Raw genomic sequence first — 18,071 nt, 5'->3', positions numbered from 1 at the left:
AATGTATCATTAACTTACACAGCTCTTACAACAGTTTCATCAGACAGATCTCAGAGTCTACTATGGAACATGGCCCCCAAACCCACCCAGGACCAAGGTACCCACTCCCAGCTGCAGGATGTAATACCTGATGGCAGTTCATAGATGAGGCACTTCCCTAAAATTGCCCAGGAGAAGGTGACATTATCATAAAAGTGTGTTAATTAAGCAAAAATGGTATCATTGTTTTAAGGTTAAGGTAGGAATATTTTAATATTTCAATTGAAATATAGCAGAAAAATGATAAAATATTTTTAAATAAATGAATGAAATTTATTTATAATAAATTTTAAAAGTTAGAGTATTGGTCTTTTAAAATAATTAAAACCAAAAATATGCAGCATGCTTTGACAAAGGATCACAATCTTTAGTAGGTATAAACCTGTAAGGAAGGAATAATACACTAGGTAGGTAAAATTATATTTCTTATGTGACCTACAACCATAATCCATGATTATAGATGTAGATATACATACATAATATGCTTGTAACAAACATTATAAGGAAGTACAGCTTCCAGTTAGAAAATGGGATTATTACCTAGAAGATCCATCTATGAAATAATTTCATGGGAAAATCTTTAGAAAATATATGTCTGTATTTCTCTTATTGTATTTTAATAAGTTGTTAAAAAGTCCAAGCAAAATTATCAAGTATCCCTAATCATCTTCCCATAAAATCATAGAAATTTAATTTTTCAATTTTCAAATGACAGGACAAAAATCAAATGTCTGAATCAATGACTGCTCAAAATATAAAGCCAGGGTTTAATAGAAAGATGTTGTTTAAGGACTTTCTGATATTAAGTAATGCATAGATATATGCATTTTATTTTTAAAAATTCAGTTTAGCAAAACAATAATTGTTTGTTGGAATTAGTTGTGAGAAAGTAAAAGAAATAGAATGAAAAAGTAAAATAAGTTTTCTACTATTCCCCAACCCAGTGAGGTGTTTAATAGTTCACATTAATTTATTATATATTTTATTTCTTTATTTCTAATATGTTTTATTATTTTTGTCTTCTTTTGTTGTTCTTTTTAGTTACATATGACTATAAAATGTATTTTAATATATCATATATAGATGGAGTATTACTTCCCATTCTTGTGGTTGTACAAGATGTGGAGTTACAGTGATGTTGTATTCATACATGAACATTGGAAAGTTATGTCAATTCAATTTACTCTCTTTCCCATACCCATATCCCAATTCTTTCCCCCATTCCCCTCTTGTCCAGTTGGGTGAAACTTCAATCCCCACCCCCAACCCCCTACCTATTGTGAGTCAGCATCTGCATATCAGAGAGAATATTTGGCCTTTGGTTTTTCTGGTATGGGCTTGTTTCACTTAGCATGATAGCCTCCAGTTCCATCCATTTACCATCAGATGCTACAATTTCATTCTTTTTTATGACAAATATTCCAGTGTATTTATGTAACACATTTTCTTTATCCATTTATCTATTTATGGGCACCTAGGTTGATTCCATAGCTTAGCTATAATGAATTGAACTGCTATTGATGTGGCTGTGTCACTATAGTATGCTCATTGTAAGTCCTTCGGGTATAGGCCAAGGTGTGGGATGACTGGGTCAAATAGTGGTTACCTTCCAAGTTTTCTGAGGAATCTCCATACTGCTTTCCATAGTGGTTTCACCAACTTGCAGTCCTACCAGCAATGTAGAAGTGTATCTTTTTTCCTACATACTGGCCAACATCTATTGTTACTTGTATTCTTGACAATAGTCATTCTGATTGGAGTGAAATGAAATCTTAGTGCAGTTTTTATTTACATTTCTCTAATTGCTAGTGATTTTGAACATTTTTTCATGTATTTGTTGACCATTTGTATTTATTCTTCTGTGAAGTATTTGTTCAGTTCATTTGCCCATTTATTAATTGAGTTATTTGTTTTTTTAGTGTTAAGTTTTTTGAGTTTTTATGCTGGAGATTAATGCTCTATCCAAGGTGCAGGTGGCAAAGATTTTCTCCCATTCTGTAGGCTCTCTTTTCATGTTCTTGATTGTTTCCTTTACTGTGAAGAAGCTTTTTATTTTGATGCAATCCCATTTATTGATTCTTGATTTTATTTCTTATGCTTTATGAGTCTTATTGAGCAATTTGGTTCTTAAGACAACATGATGAAGACTTGAGTCTATTTTTTTTTTCCCCAAGTAGGTGCATGGTCTGTGGTCTAATGCCTAGGTTGTTGATCCATGTAGAGTTGAGTTTTTTGCAGGGTGAGAGACAAGTATAATTTCATTTTTTTACATATGAATTTCCAGTTTTCCCAGCACCATTTGTTAAAGAGGCTCTCTTTTCTCCTATGTATATTCATGGTGTCTTTGTCTGGTATGAGATAACTGTATTTATGTGATTTTTGTCTCTGTTTCTTCTATTCTGCACCACTGTCTTCATGTCTGATTTGGTACCAATATCATGCTGCTTTTGTTATCATAGTTCTGTAGTATAATTTGAGGTTTGGTATTGCAATGCCTCCTGCTTCACTTTTCTTTCTGAGGATTGCTTTGGATATTCTGGGTCTCTTATTTTTCCAAGTGAATTTCATGACTCCTTTATCTATTTCTATGAAGAACATCATCAGAACCTTAACAGGAATTGTATTAAATGTGTAGCACTTTTGCTAGTATTGCCATTTTGACAATATTAATTCTCCCTATCCAAGAACATGTGAGATCTTTTCAACTTCTAAGGTCTTCTTCAGTTTCTTTCTTTAGTTTTCTGCAGTTTTCATTGTAGAAATATTTTGGCACTTTTGTTAAATTGACTCCCAAATATTCAAATTAGTAAAATTATTTGAGGGTATTGTGACTGGGATAGTTTTCCTAATTTCTTTTTCAATTGATTCATCATTAATGCATCAGAACACAATTGATTAATGGGTGTTAATTTCATATCCTGTTACTTTGCTGAATTCATTTATTAGTTCTAAAAGTTTTCTAGTAGATTTTTTTGGGTCTTCTAAATATAGAATCATGTCATTGGCAAATAGTGATAGTTTCAGTTTTTCTTTTCCTATTTGTATCCTTTTAATTTTGTTCTTTTGTCTAATTGCTCTGACAAGAGTTTACAAGGCTATGTTGAATAGAAGTGTTAAAAGAGGGCATCCTTGTCTTGTTGCAGTTTTATAGAGGGAATGCTTTCAATTTTTCTCCATCTAAAATGATGTTGGCTTTGGGTTTACTACATATAGCTTATACAATTTTGAAATAGGTTCCTACTATTCCTAGTTTTTCTAGTGTTTTGAACATGAATGGGTGCTGTATTTTGTCAAATGCTTTTTGTGCATCTATTGAGATAATTATGTGATTCTTGTCTTTAAATCCATTAATGTGATGAATTACATTTATTATTTTCTGTATGTTGAACCAAATGGACATCCCTGGGATGAACTCCCCTTCATCACAATTCACTATCTTTTCTTTTTCTTTTTTTTTTTTTTTGAACTGTATTTTATTTGTCAATGGACATTTATTCATTTATTTACATGTGGTGTTGAGAAAAGAACCCAGTGCCTCACACATGCTAGGTAAGCACTCTACCACTGAGTCACAACCCCAGCCCTGCACTATCTTTTTAATAAAGTTTTGTATGTGATTTGCTATTATTTTATTAAGAATTTTTCCATCTATGTTCATTGGGGATATCAGTCTGAAATTTTCTTTCCTTGATGTTTCTTTCTCTGATTTTGTTATCAGGGTGATACTAGCTTCATACAATGAGCCAGGAAGGGTTCCCTCCTTTTGTATTTCAAGGAATAATTTGAGGAAGATTGGTGCAACTCTATGGTCCTGTGTTTTTCTTTGTTGGTAAGCTTTTGATGGCATCTACAATTTCATTGCTTGAAATTTATCTGTTTAAATTTTCCATATCCTCCTGATTCAATTTGGGTAGGTCATATGTCTCTAGAAATCTGTCAATGTCTTTAAGATTTTTAGAGTATACATTTTCAAAATAAGTTATCGTCTGTATTTCAGTAGTGTATGTCATGATATTTCCTTTTCATAGTGAATTTTAGTAATTTAAGATTGTTGTTTCTCTTTGTTAGCTTGGTTAAGGGCTTAACAATTGCATTGATTTTTTTTTAAAGAACAAACATTTGTTTAGTCAGTTTTTTGAATTGTTTCTTTTGTTTCAATTTCATTGATTTCAGCTCTGATTTTGATTATTTCCTGTTTTCTACTGCTTTTGTATTGATTTGTTTTTCTTTTCCTAGAGCTTTGAAATGTAATTTTAGGTCATTTATTTGATGACTTTCTATTTTTTTAATAAATGAACTTGATGCAATGACCTTTGCTTGTAGCACAGCCTTTATAGTGCCCCAGAGATTTTGATGAGTTGTACTACTATTCTCATTTATCTATAAGTATTTTTTAAAATTTTATTCTTGATTTCTTCTTCAATCTATTTGTCACTCAAAAGTGTATTATTTAGTCTCCTGGTGTTAGAATAGATTCTGTTTTTTTAATTTCATCATTGATATCTAATTTAATTTCATTATGATCTGATAGGTTATGAGGTATTACCTGTATGTTTTTCATTTGCTAGGAGTTCTTTTGTGGCCTAAGATGTGGTTTGGTTTTGAGAAGAATCCATGTGCTGTTGAAAAGAAAGTGTATTTAGTCATTGATGGATGAAATATTCTATATAAGTCTCTAAAGACTAAATTATTAATTGTGATTTTGAGTTCTATAGCTTCTTTATTTAGTTTTTGTTTGGAATATCTATCCAGTCATGAGAGAGGTGTGTCAAAGACACCCAGTATTATTGTATTGTGGTCTATATGGTTCCTAAAATTTAAAAGAGTTTGTTTCATGTACATAGATGCTTTATTGTTTGGGGCATAAATATTTATTATTGTTATGTCTTGTTGATATATAATTCCCTTAATTAGTATGAAATGTCTTTCTTTATCCTTTATTAGTATCTTTGACTTGAAGTTAACTTCATCTGATATGAAGATAGAAACCCCTGTTTGTTTATGAGATCCATGTGTATGTATGGAATGTTTTTCACATCCTTTTACTTTCAATCTGTAGATGTCTTTGCCTATAAGGTGAATCTCTAGGAGACAGTATATTGTTGGGTCTTATTTTTAATCCCATCTGCCAGTCTGTCTTTGATTGTGAGTTTAGGCCATATACATTCAATGTTACTATTGACAGTATTTTTATTCCCTGTTATTTTGATTTATTTCTGGGTTTTAATTTAAATTTGTTCTTGACTGATACACTGTTGTTTTAGTTAGTATAGTTTCTCCATTGGTTTTCACTTTTATTTTTCATTTCTTCTTCATGAAATATCTTATTGAGTATGTTTTGTAGTGCAGACTTTCCAGTTGTGAATTCTTTTAACTTTTGTTTATCATGGAAGGATTTTATTTCATCATCAATTCTGAACCTTAATTTTGCTGAGCATGGTATTCTTGGTTGGAATCCATTTTCTTTCAGAGTTTGGTATACATTATTCCAAGACTTCCTACCTTTGAGGGTATGGTTTGGGAGATCACCTGTGATCTGGATTGGTTTCCCTCTAAATGTTACCAGTTATTTTCCTATGGGGGCCTTTAAAATTCTATCCTTATTCTGTATGTTAGTATTTTCATAATAATTTATATTTATATTTTAGGAAGAACTAGAAGAGCATTTCAAAGTTTCTGAATAGAAAGAAATGATAAACATTTAAAGAGATGGAAATGCTAATTATCCTTATGTGACCATGGCACATTGTACACATATGTGTAATTATTACAACATAACCACATACATATGAACATTTGTGGTCAACTGAAATTAAACAAATTTATTTTAAAAATAGGAACCATTAAGATCACATGGGAGAAATGGTATAACAAAATTATAGGCCTTCAGGATGACTCTGCTCAAGGAAGTCCCTTAGGTAGTCAATATTTCATCATACTCATTGTTTAAATAATAACAGTAGGTGTAATAACAATTATATATATATATATATATATGTTACTCCATAATTTATAAACCTATCTTCTATCTTTTAGATTGGTATAAATACTTCATGTGTTTCATTTAGCTATTAGAACTTTGATAACTATTCATGATTCAATTTAGCTAATAATGCCTTGCAAACTTACTACACTTTATCCAGCAGCTCTACCCCAGTAGAGATAATGACAAAGTGGAGTGAGGCTTGAAATATTCAGCTCATGAGTATAGGAGTATAGGAGGCCAAAGTTTGTATATCTAATTTCCACAATATATTATAAATTGTACTGATATAAGGATTGTCTCTTAATTATTAAAGGCAATGTAGACAATATATTTATTCCAAGATTTCACCTAAACATTGTTAAATTTTAGACTAAACTTATATCCACATATTGGAGAACATGTGCAGTCTTTGTCTAAACTATTATATAATATAACATATTCCTTCTGATAAATTGCTATCATCTGTAAAGTCACATAACAATCTATGTGTATACACAAAAAGATGTAGATTAGTTTTATCAAGAATGCTACTATATATATATATCAAAGTGCACAAATGTATTCTACTGTCATGTATAACTATTTAGAACAAATTTTAAAACTTAAAAAAAAAGAATGCTATTATAATGACAGGCATGGTGGCACATGCTTATAATCCCAGTGGCTTGAGAGGCTGAGGCAGGAGGATCGTGAGTTCAAAGCCAGCCTCAGCAACTTAGTGAGGTGCTAAGTAACTCAGTGAGACCCTGTCTCTAGATAAAATACAAAAAAAAAGGGGGATGTGATTCAGTGGTTCAGCGCCCCTGAGTGTTCAATCCCCTGTACTCCCCCCCCCAAAAAAAAGAATTCTACTATTATCTAGACTCTTCAACAAATGGTGATGGAAAACTGGAAATCTATATGTAGCCAAATACAATTGTACTCCATCTCTCTCCTTGCATAAAATTCAACACAAAGTGGATAAAAGACCAAGACAATAGACCAGAAACCCTGCACTTACTAGAAGAAAATGTAGGCTCAACCCTCCAACATGTCAGCTTAGGAACCAAATTCATTACCAAGATTCCTAATGCAAAAGAGGAAAAATCAAAAATCACTAAATGGGGTGGTAACAAACTAAAAAGCTTATTCACAATAAAGAAGGTAAAGAGAGAGCCCACAGAATAGGACAAAATCTTTATCACCTGAACCTCAGATACTGCACTAATTTCCAGGATATATAAAGAACTCAAAAACCACACCAAGAAAACAAATAACTCAAAACATAAATGGGCAAAGGAATTGAACAGACAATTCACAGAGGAAGAAATATGAAAGATCATCAAATAGATGAAAAAGTGTGCAAAACCACTAGCAGTTAGAGAAATGTGAATTAAAACTACACTGATATTTCATCTCACTCCAGTCAGAAAGGAAGTTATCAAGAATACAAGCATCAACAAATGTTGGCCAGGATGTGAGGATAGAGGTGCACTCATACATTGTTGGTGGCACTGAAAATTGGTGCAACCACTCTGGAAAGCAATACAGAGATTCCTCAAAACACTAGGAATGGAACATCATTTGACCATTTTATACCACTCCTATGTATACATCCAAGGAATTTAAAATCAGCATACTACAGTGACATAGTCACATCAATGTTTATAGCAGCTCAATTCACAATAACTAAGCAATGGAACCAACCTAGGTGCCCTTTCTGTGGATAAAGAAAATATGGTACATATAACCAATGGAATATTACTCAGAAATAGAAAAGAATGACTTTATGACATTTTCAGGTAAATGGAGGAATATGGAGACTATCATGTTAAGTGAAATAAGCCCATATCCAAAAACAAAGGTCAAATGTTCTCTCTGATATGTGGATGCTACACTACTATAAGGAATGGGGTTAGAGGAAGAATAGAAGTTCAGTAAGTTAGATAAAGGGAATAAAGGAAACAAAGGGGGATAGGAATAGGAAAGACAGTAGAATGAATCTAAAATTACACTATGTAGACAATACACCAACAGTGAATTTCCACATCATATACAACTTAAAACCCTGGATCATAATTAGAGGAAGACATACTTCATGTTTGTATAGGTATGTTGAAGTATACTCTATCATCTTATATAATTGAAAGAACAAATAAAATATAAGAATGCTACTTATTATCACAATTATTTTGCTTTTGTAAAGCTGCTCTATTTATACATGTTTGATTATTGATCTTAGATTCTTTCAATTTTTAGTTTGCTTTTTTCCTGTGTACCAGGGATTGAACTCAGGGGCACTTATTCACTGAGCTACATTCACCAGCCCTTTTTTGTATTTTATTTAGAGACAGGGTCTCACTGAGTTGCTTAGTAACTCACTAAATTGCGGAGGCTGGCTTTGAACTTGAGATCATCCTGCCTCAGTCTCCCAAGCCACCGGGAATGCAAGAAAGCACCACAACATCTGGCTTTAGTTTGATTTTGTACTAATATAATTTTATAGAAAATTTTCAAAGAAGTACACAGCAATATTTTTTAAAAACTCTGAACCATTTAGAGTAAGTTGGCATGATACCAACTTCTGTGTACATTTATTATAAAATACATACCACTATACAAATGTCATAAAATTATTAAGTTGTCATCCATTCCATAGACCACAATCAAAGTTTATTCACCATACCAATAACATCTTTTAAAGCAAAATGACACAGTTTAGAACCTTGGTCAGCATTTATTTGTCAGGTCTTTACAATCCTTTACACTGATGAGTCTCTAACCTTTCCTTATTTTTCATGTCTGATATTTTGAAGGTTAGTTTTTTAGTAACTAACCTCAATTTGGTATAGAATCTAAGTAGGATATTTGTTTGGATTTGTTACAAATATCCTACACTAGATTCTAATTAAGTGTTTTGAAAGAAGCATCACAGACATTATTATCAGTTATTTGGTTGCCTCTTTCTGTTAGTACAAAAGTATAATTTTCTCATTATTGGTGATGCTAAATTTGGTTCCTTTGCTTATTTTTTTACCTGTTACTGTTGGGAGCAACAAATAAACTATTGCTTTGAATTCCATATACTTGAACAGCTTGATTGCCTCATCTGGGAATCTTTCCAGGACAAGGTGTAGAAAGACACACCCAATTGCAGGTACTTGCTGTTAATGGGGCAGATTCCATGACTGGTGTGGAATTTATGGGTTCAATAGCTTTGAATTTAGACGCCTGACAGCCTTGGGTAAAAGAAATACCAGTGCAGCTAAAAAGCCTTGAGGTGCCAGTTGCCTGGAGGAGGAAGAATTACTGTCCAAGTGATAAGTCCTCAATCAGGCCATCTTCCACAAAGCCTCCTGATTCTTATTTACCTTGAAGAAGCTCTCCTCACAATAAATTCCTTTACTATGTTTCCCTATAAATAAAGTATTCATGGACTTTTTCCCTTTGTTAGGATCAGACCCAGCAGGTCTTTGCCACCCATCAAGTCCCTGCTTTAAAAAATATTTTCAGTGTCTTTTGCTTTATTTCTTGATATTACTTTTTCAGACTTTTATTTCCAGCCAGCACACACCTCAGAGGGTTACTTATTCCCTCCCCACGAAAATCTCACCTGAGATGTTAGGTTAATCAAATGTAATGTTACTATATTTCTTTTTATAATAAATTCATAATTTGAAGATATGTACTTTGAACTATTTCTACTTATGTTTTTTTTTTTTCCATTTGATGTTCACAAAGTTACTTTAGGAACCATTGAAGATTCTTGGATGAATTAATGAAAAATATTATATTGTTTGTTATGGATGTTATGTGTTTAATTTGCTTTTGTTTGCTTTTGCTTTATGACACTACAAGCTCTTCCAAACTTATCTTTTATATCTCTGTTCCAGTGTGGGAACAGCCATTCACACAAGGAGCCCTAGTTACTCTGAGTAATGATATTTAGGAAAAAGATATGACTTCTAGGAGTATTAAATCTTCTGTGTTCTCTCTGGATAGAACTACCTCAGAAATTGCTTTTTAAATGACAATCCCAGAACAGAGAAGCTCTTTGTAAAAATGTTTGAGAACAATACACAGATATGCACATATACTCTTTTACTTATTTTTTCATTTCTGTATTCATCCATGTGCATGAAAATGAGAGTTCATACCTGTACCTTGGATACCAATTTGTTAGCACAGGAACATTTTAGTGTTTTCTCTTTTTATGCCATATATATATATATATATATATGTATATATATATATATACACATAAACACTAATAAGACATATATATACACACACACACACACACCCCTCCACACACACACACACTAAAAAGGAATATACTAATTATACATATACATATATATGCTAATTTAACCAATACCTCTGGAAAAAATCAGTCATTCTTTATTATTCGTTTCCCCAACCAACTGGCAGCTTATATGGACCTCTCCCACCCTGATCAGGCTCCAGCAATCCTCTCTGCCCTGCCTGGGTTCTACTTTCCCAGCCTTGAGATGAGTACTTTTGCTCTGCCATTCTGCCAGATCCTCTTACCATGAAACAATGAAGCCAGACTACCATGACTAAAACCTAAGAAAATGTGAGAGGGTGATAAAAAAAAATTACTAAAAGTAAGTTACACATGTATAAGAACTTTACTTAGAAAATGATTTTAAAATTTCTTCACCGATGGTACAATTCTATTAAAACATAAAACTAAAGTTATTTGCTGATATTTTCCTATCTTCTTTTGAAAGACATTTTTCCATCTGAACTCTAACAATTTCATAAGGGTATTTTCAGATTTCTTTTTATCAGTCTTGTCAAACCTAATGATAAATTCTATAAATATACATCCCACTAAAATCATAGCCTAATTGCCAGGTAAAATTAATTTTTACTCTTTGAGTTATTGTTTCTATATCTTCAAGATTTAGAAGCAAAACAGGCATATTGTATGTACCCTAACTAGAATATTTTCAAGAAAATTATTTAACTTTGTATTTTCTATTTTTCTTTAAAAATAAGATTCTAATTTTTACTTTAAAGATAAAAAGTTTAAAATAGATAAATCATACCTCATTTTCTCTCGGTGTTTTATTTTTTTAATTATTTTGACTAGATTTTTACTTTATTTGATTTTACTTTATTGTAATTTGATTTCTTAAAGCATGCTGTATACTTCATTCACAAGGGTCTCATTTACACATGTGGGCCAATTAGAATAAAAAATGAAAAACATCCTTGATCAGTAAACATCATTAAGGTCCTCACTGTATATCACTGCTTCAGACTTTCAGGTAACAAGCAACCTGTACTATGACTTGTGAGAATGGTAAACATAATCTTTGTTGACATGTAGAATTAAATGATGCCATTTTATCAATTTAAATTTTTTGTCTCAGAGAATATTATTGTGCCAGACTTACCAGCTAAAGCAAGAATATATTCTTGAAATCTGGTTCCTATACGGTTAGTGGCTGTGCAGTTGTATCTTCCAAAGTCATTATCTGATGTAGGTGCAATCTAAAATAATAAATAGTTAAAGTTAAAATGCTGAAACAACAAAGAAGTTAAAAGACACTCTAGCATGCCTACCCTTTGCACATATGCTGAATTATTTACTTCCTTGCACTTTTCTTAATCAAGTACCAATACATATTATAAATTCTTTTAAATGTAATCTACAAATCTGCATTATCCATAGGACTAGGAAAATCACAATTTCTCTATTAATTCATTAACTGGATTAGTGTTACCGTTTGGATGCATCTATGAATAGAAAAATTATTAGACCTTACTATAGGTAAAATATTTTTAAAAAATGATGAAAATAAAAGCTTAACCAATGCAGGTGTGAACTTGAAAATATGAAGTTTATACCCAAAGCAGTGTTAACTTTGCTTTATATTTTAACCTGAGAGGGACTGATTTAAAGTTCAAGAAAGGCTCAAAATATGTAAGATTTCTTCCCATTTCTTGAACAAAAATACTGCCATAAGCTGAGGAATAATTCTTCAAAAATCATTCCAGGAAATTATTTTGCAGGAAAGTATTGTCCTTGTGCACAGTATACAGGCATTTTTTTTCTTCATATCTAATAACAGTATCTTGCTTCTGTTTCCATTCAATTTCTATCATTCTCTTTCAGTTTAGGTGAGAAATTGCTGACCTTGATCTTTATGCATTTGAAATCCAAAATTAAGTTATCCTTTGGGGATTCAACTAGTGAACAGTGGAACCAACCCTGTAATTCTAATGTGCAGAAATTCTCAAGTATCAATTCAGAAAAGAGATTTGATGATGATAATAGATATAATTTTCAATTTCAGCAACTATTTTTAAGATAGAATATGCTTACAATAAGAGTAGCTGCTAATTTCAACTTTATCCCAAAAGAGAGAAAAATGATTTGGTGCTAATGGGAGGCTATTAACTAAGAGAGCAATTTTGAGGTCCATTGAAGATGAAAATTCTGAGCAAGTACAAAAAAGCTGTGTCATTCATTTTCTAGTCAGCTGTCCATCTAGGATCAAATCATAGGCTAAAGGCTCAGAAGTTTTAACAGCTCTTATATAAGTACTCCTAAGTGATTTGAATATGCATTTTTCTCATATGCAGCATTAAATAAAACAGGCTAATTAAACTTTAAAACAATTTTATAATCTTTCATATTCTCCAGGCATGTGGGAAAGATTTCGAATATGCATAGAGAAGAATGTTATTTATTGAATCAATACAATGCAGAGGCAGGATAGCCACAACAAAGAATTATTACACCTGCACAGATCCTTAAGATCGAAGTTTTAAATATTCCCTTTTACATTGGAAACATTTTTAAAAGGCTCAATTCACTTCCTCTAGGGAGTTCAGTTGCCAATAGGCAAAAACTTTACAATTAAACCTTACATAAGTAATTCTGCTATCATGATATATGGTTAACAAATAGAGAAAATACCCATCATAGCAAAGCATAGCTCAAGATTTAACCTGGAGTGTTTTTGATGTATTCTAAGGCGTGCAATATGAAGCTAAAGTCCAGGGTTTCGATATGCAAATTTAGCATACTAAAATATTTTTAAAATTATCAAAATATAATTCACAAAAACAGCATTTATTATAAAGCACTCAGTAAATATTTAAATATTTAAGATGTGCAAAGTCCTGATAATACTCAGAAAATATTAAGAATATCTACTCACAAAATAATTTTTACTTTTAAATATCCAGTTCAAATAAATTTAATTTGTGAAGTTAGGCTTTGACACAACACAGTGAATTAAAAATTACTTTTGAACATCAAAATAAAAGTTGATAACCCAATATTAATATAGGGGGTTGGCTTATTTTTCCTAAGTCTGTATGAAACTGATTTATTCTTTCCATGTATTCTATGGTGATAAAATCTTACATATGATAGTCAGAATCTTTACTTAGGACATGATACGGATGATCCAAAAGTGAATATTATTCCAAATAACTGATTAGAAATTTCCTGCCATCGATTTTGGCCCACATATTAAAAATCGGTGTGAGTGCCTCAGGATATGTTCAGATAAAAAGGAAAAACTTAGAAAAAAAGTATTGCTGGTCCTTACAGATGAATTTTTTGGCATGCACCCAAATGACTCCCAGAATATTTGGTTATATATTAAAATTCACCCATTTAAGAGGTTAAATATATGCAACAAATTAGAAGAAAAGGAAAAATTAAAAAACTCAAAAAATCTATAATTGACCAATCATTAATTTTAAAATCAATTTATTTTTCTATATTTTATTAGATATTTTTTAAAAATCAGCACTTATGTGGCTATTATAATAATTATTATGTAAAGATGATGAAAGGTAATATGTATGCTAACAACTAAAAATTAATAATCTTTTTTGTACCTCTTTATTTTGGGTTATTGTTGTTATATTTTGCTTTCAAACTTTGATATTCCCAAATTATATATTTTTATTCAAGATTTATATTTAATTTGTGTAAACAGTTTATATACAAAAAAAGTGTTTGTTCAAAGTCAGTGCTTTACCCAACAGATCACCTGGCTTCATGTAAACAAAAATTACTTATTTTCTCACTTTGTGATGGAGAGAAAAACCATTCAGGCAGAATTTGAAATATCATAAGATCTGTATATAAATTAAGTAGTTAAATCTTGTATTTATAAAATGTTTCTTGGCATTAACAATGAAAATTTATGAGATGCCTCAGAAATTCAAATGTGTTAAAATGACTAAAGCAGAAATTAAACAACAGCCTGTCATTAAGAAGGAACTGAAATCTACCTGATATGGACTTGAAAGAGTTAAAAGATACTATCACAAAATATGCCAAATTGGTATATTGATTGTTTCAAGCTGAAATCACTTGAGGAACAACCATATGCCTGTATTTTTCTACAAGCAGGAAACCATAAAGATTTTTGGGGGAGAGATGTCTTTTAATACGAAGAATGGAAAATAGCCTTAATCACCAGAGTCTGGTAACTAGGGTGCAATGAACCTGAATATATAACCTATGTAATCTTTATCTTTTAATAGCTTCTATTCCTCTATGTACCTTCAGTTACATTGCTAGAATTAACTACCTAGTCCACATACTCATTGCTCCTGTCATTCCTTTACGAAATTATTGTTCTTTCTCTAATAGTATAAAAGTAGTATCATGCTTCAGTAATTTGTGAAGATCCACATGTACATGTAAAATTAATAAAACTTTTATACATATCTCTTGCTAATCCACTCTTGTATTGGTTGGCTTCTGAGATTCAGCCAAAGAGCCCACATAGGAACTAAGAGTTGCAAGTAAAGAGACCCTACAGAGTGCTCCCCTCAACTTCATGAGTACTGAATCCCTCATTTCCAGTGTAAATATATTTGGAGAAAATAACTGTAAGGAAGTAATTTAGGTTAATATGGTCATAAGGTTGGGGCTTAATCTAATAAGACTTGTATTCTGATGAGAGGAATAGGCAACAGAGCTCTGGGTCTGTTTGTCTGCCTTCCTCTTTCTGTTTGTATGTGCAGAAGAAAGGCCAAGTGAGGACAGAGCTGAAAAATTGCCAGCTAGAGGTTAAGGAGAGGTTAAGGAGAAAGTCCTCTCCAGACACCAATCTTGCCAGCACATTGATGCTGAACCTCCAGGTTCCAGATATAAGAATATACGTTTTTGTTGTTTAAATCATCCAGTCTTTGATACTGTATTATGACAGAGGAGGAAGCCAATATACTAATCAAAACTGAAGTTAAATCTAGCTTCTTAGAAGTAAAGAAGTATTTGTGAAATTGATATCCATGTCAATTCACCAAAAGCTAGTTCTTCTAATACAATTTTAAAGAAACTGATTTAAACTGAAATAGACTTAGACAAAAAGATTTATTATTAGTTACTTTTCCAAATATATAGAGCTATGATGGTCAAATTATTCTACCAATCAAACATTTTATTAAACCCAGCTACCAGGTAGAAGAGATATTGTGGCACCAAAGAGAACATCAAAAGTTACAATAGTATGAATATCAGGTATTAAAATGTACACTAAAGAGGTGTATTTTTTAGATTTATGTAAACTTGAATTACTGGAAAATGTTATCAGTTTTCATCTGAATAAGTCTATAACAAGATCACTAATTTTTCCAATAGCATCATAAATTACAAAGGACAATAATCATTGTCATAGACTAGTATGAGCACTGGGTATTAACATGCACACAGACACAGATCTGCAATTACAAATAAAAAAGAATCCTATTCAAATAGTCACATTTCAGTATAAAACAGTTCTTTCCAATCAGAAATACACAATGAAGTGAAATAAGTAAACTTGGCTTATTTAGGAACCTACACTAGAATTATAAATATGTAGCTATCAGATTGTACATATTCCAGTCAGAAAAGAGCAAAATTACCAAAACTGAATCAGTGAAAGCATCAAAACTAATGATGAACTTCAGGCCCTTGGAAATTGTCAAATTATTAATTTTTTTCCTGATATTTTCCCTGATCATGTTTTTCTCTGCAGAAGTAAATCCATGAAAATTAGGTATTTGCCCGATGCCAATATTTCTATACAAGTAAACACTTAAATATTCAAAATAAACACATAATTATCTAAATACATAAAACCAACCTTTAATAAATAAAATGTGAAACATACAAATGATGTCATTATAATACACGTAAACTTATTCAAATATATTTAAAACAGTAGATACATGTTAAAACAACATATATTATTGATATCCACATGAAGACTTACCTCTAAGATCATCTTTCTTCCTGCACTATAGGTCTTTAAATTAGTAGTATTTCTAGCCGGTAAGACTAACTTCTCTTTCCGCCAATGGATTGATGCTGGTGGATTTGAGTTCACATCACAACTTATATTGATTGGATTTCCTTCCCAAGAGTAATAAATCGTTTGGTTTGATATAAACTTCGGAGCATCTGTAAAATAATGTAACAAAACATTAAGAAATGGGGCTGGGGTTGTAGCTCAGTGGCAGAGCACACGCTTAGCATGTGTGTGCCACTGGGTTCGATTCTCAGCATTGCATATGAATAAATAAGTTAATTAAATAAAGGTCCATCAACAACAAAAAATATTTTAAAAAACATTAAGATAATCATTTAATATGAATATTAGTAAGTTTTATTCAACTTCAAAAAAGCCATAGTGCTAATTTTATATACTAATATGTAACATCGAAACTCATGAAAACATATAATATTTGAATATTTCACCACACAATTTTAATATTTTGAATGTGAATAAAATCCTGGTCATTATTAAAACATTAAACAATATTTAGTTAAATTTGCTCTAAACAATTTGCTAAGAATATTTATGAATGTAATTCATGTCTACCTACACATATAGAAAGTGTTTCTGGAAATATTCACATTATAAAGCATGATTTTAGGATAAATTTAATAAAACCAATGGTTATTGTGTCATTTAATCAGACCCTTGTCATAACAAATTTTTTATACATGTGAAGGAGGTATGAATTCCTTTGATTACATCACAAGTAAACAAATATTAAAGTATCTACATATTTAATTTTATTGAAATGAATATTCTAAATCAGTTTATAATAATTAATTAAAAACCAATCATTCCCCATGATTCCTCATCTTTTCTTAGTTCTCTGCAGCAGTCTTCTATTATGGGAGTTAAGGGAAAACAGATACTACATTGGAGAATTTAAGAAATGCCATTTCAAAATATTCGCAATTGCTTTACTGAAATCACATGAGCAACTGTCACTGGAGGAAGGATCATCAGATTCAAGAAGCAAGCCACCAAGATCCTTTCTGGAGGGATGTCCTCTGCATAACAAGGTTGGATAAAAACCTAAAAAAACCAGTGTGATGACTGGGCCGAAGTTAACTTAAATAATCAAACTGTGAAATAGCGCTATATTCCACTAGTTTCTATAGTGCCCATATATACCTTAGTAACATTCTGGAACTTACCAGATTAGTCCAGAGAAACATTCATCCTGCCATTCCCTCACAAATTTATTGTGCTTGAACTAGAATATATGAAAGCATCATGATTTAGAACTTCATATTTAAAATTTTATTATTTTGTGAAGACCCCCCATGTATATGTAAATTAATGAAACTATTACATTTTTATCATGTTAATCAGTTATTCTATAAATTGAGTTCCTGGATTTAACCAAGAAGTCTACAAAAGATTTAAGGGAGAGAGAGAGACTCTCTCTTTTCCCCTGTAAGTTTACATCATTTTATTGCAAAATCCTAATTTTGAAGACACACAAACAGAGTAACCTATTTGAGTCTCAATTTCCTGACTGTATAATTATTTGAGAGGAATAATTATTATTTCAAAATAAAAACATAAATCCAATTTAAGTTGAAGCTTAAGTACTGATAAATAATCAGTGTAAATTCTGATTACTGTTGCTGAAATAACTGCTTAGAACTTAACACTCGATCATAAAATACACATTTTCATTTTCCTACCTTTGAACATTTTGTTTACTGCCCTCAGTTACTTCAATATGATCTACATTATTTGTTAAATTTGCTCAT

At 31.4% G+C, this 18,071-nt stretch overlaps 1 protein-coding gene across 2 annotated transcripts in view; it reads right to left on the bottom strand.

The window, feature by feature from the left end:
* Positions 1–18,071, bottom strand: part of Ncam2 (neural cell adhesion molecule 2) — a 508,956-nt gene that overhangs the window by 122,425 nt on the left and 368,460 nt on the right. For both annotated transcript variants that reach the window (XM_047565378.1, XM_047565377.1), the window contains exons 10-11: positions 16,267–16,454; positions 11,431–11,527 (exon numbers count right to left, since the gene is read on the bottom strand). In XM_047565378.1, coding sequence (XP_047421334.1) covers positions 11,431–11,527; positions 16,267–16,454 — 285 coding nt within the window. The remainder of the gene's footprint in view (positions 1–11,430; positions 11,528–16,266; positions 16,455–18,071) is intronic.

The sequence above is a fragment of the Sciurus carolinensis genome, chromosome 9, assembly GCF_902686445.1.
Source record: "Sciurus carolinensis chromosome 9, mSciCar1.2, whole genome shotgun sequence".
NCBI lineage: Eukaryota > Metazoa > Chordata > Mammalia > Rodentia > Sciuridae > Sciurus > Sciurus carolinensis.
The sequence above is the reverse complement of the archived record's forward strand: the minus strand, read 5'-3'. Positions and strand labels throughout refer to the sequence as shown.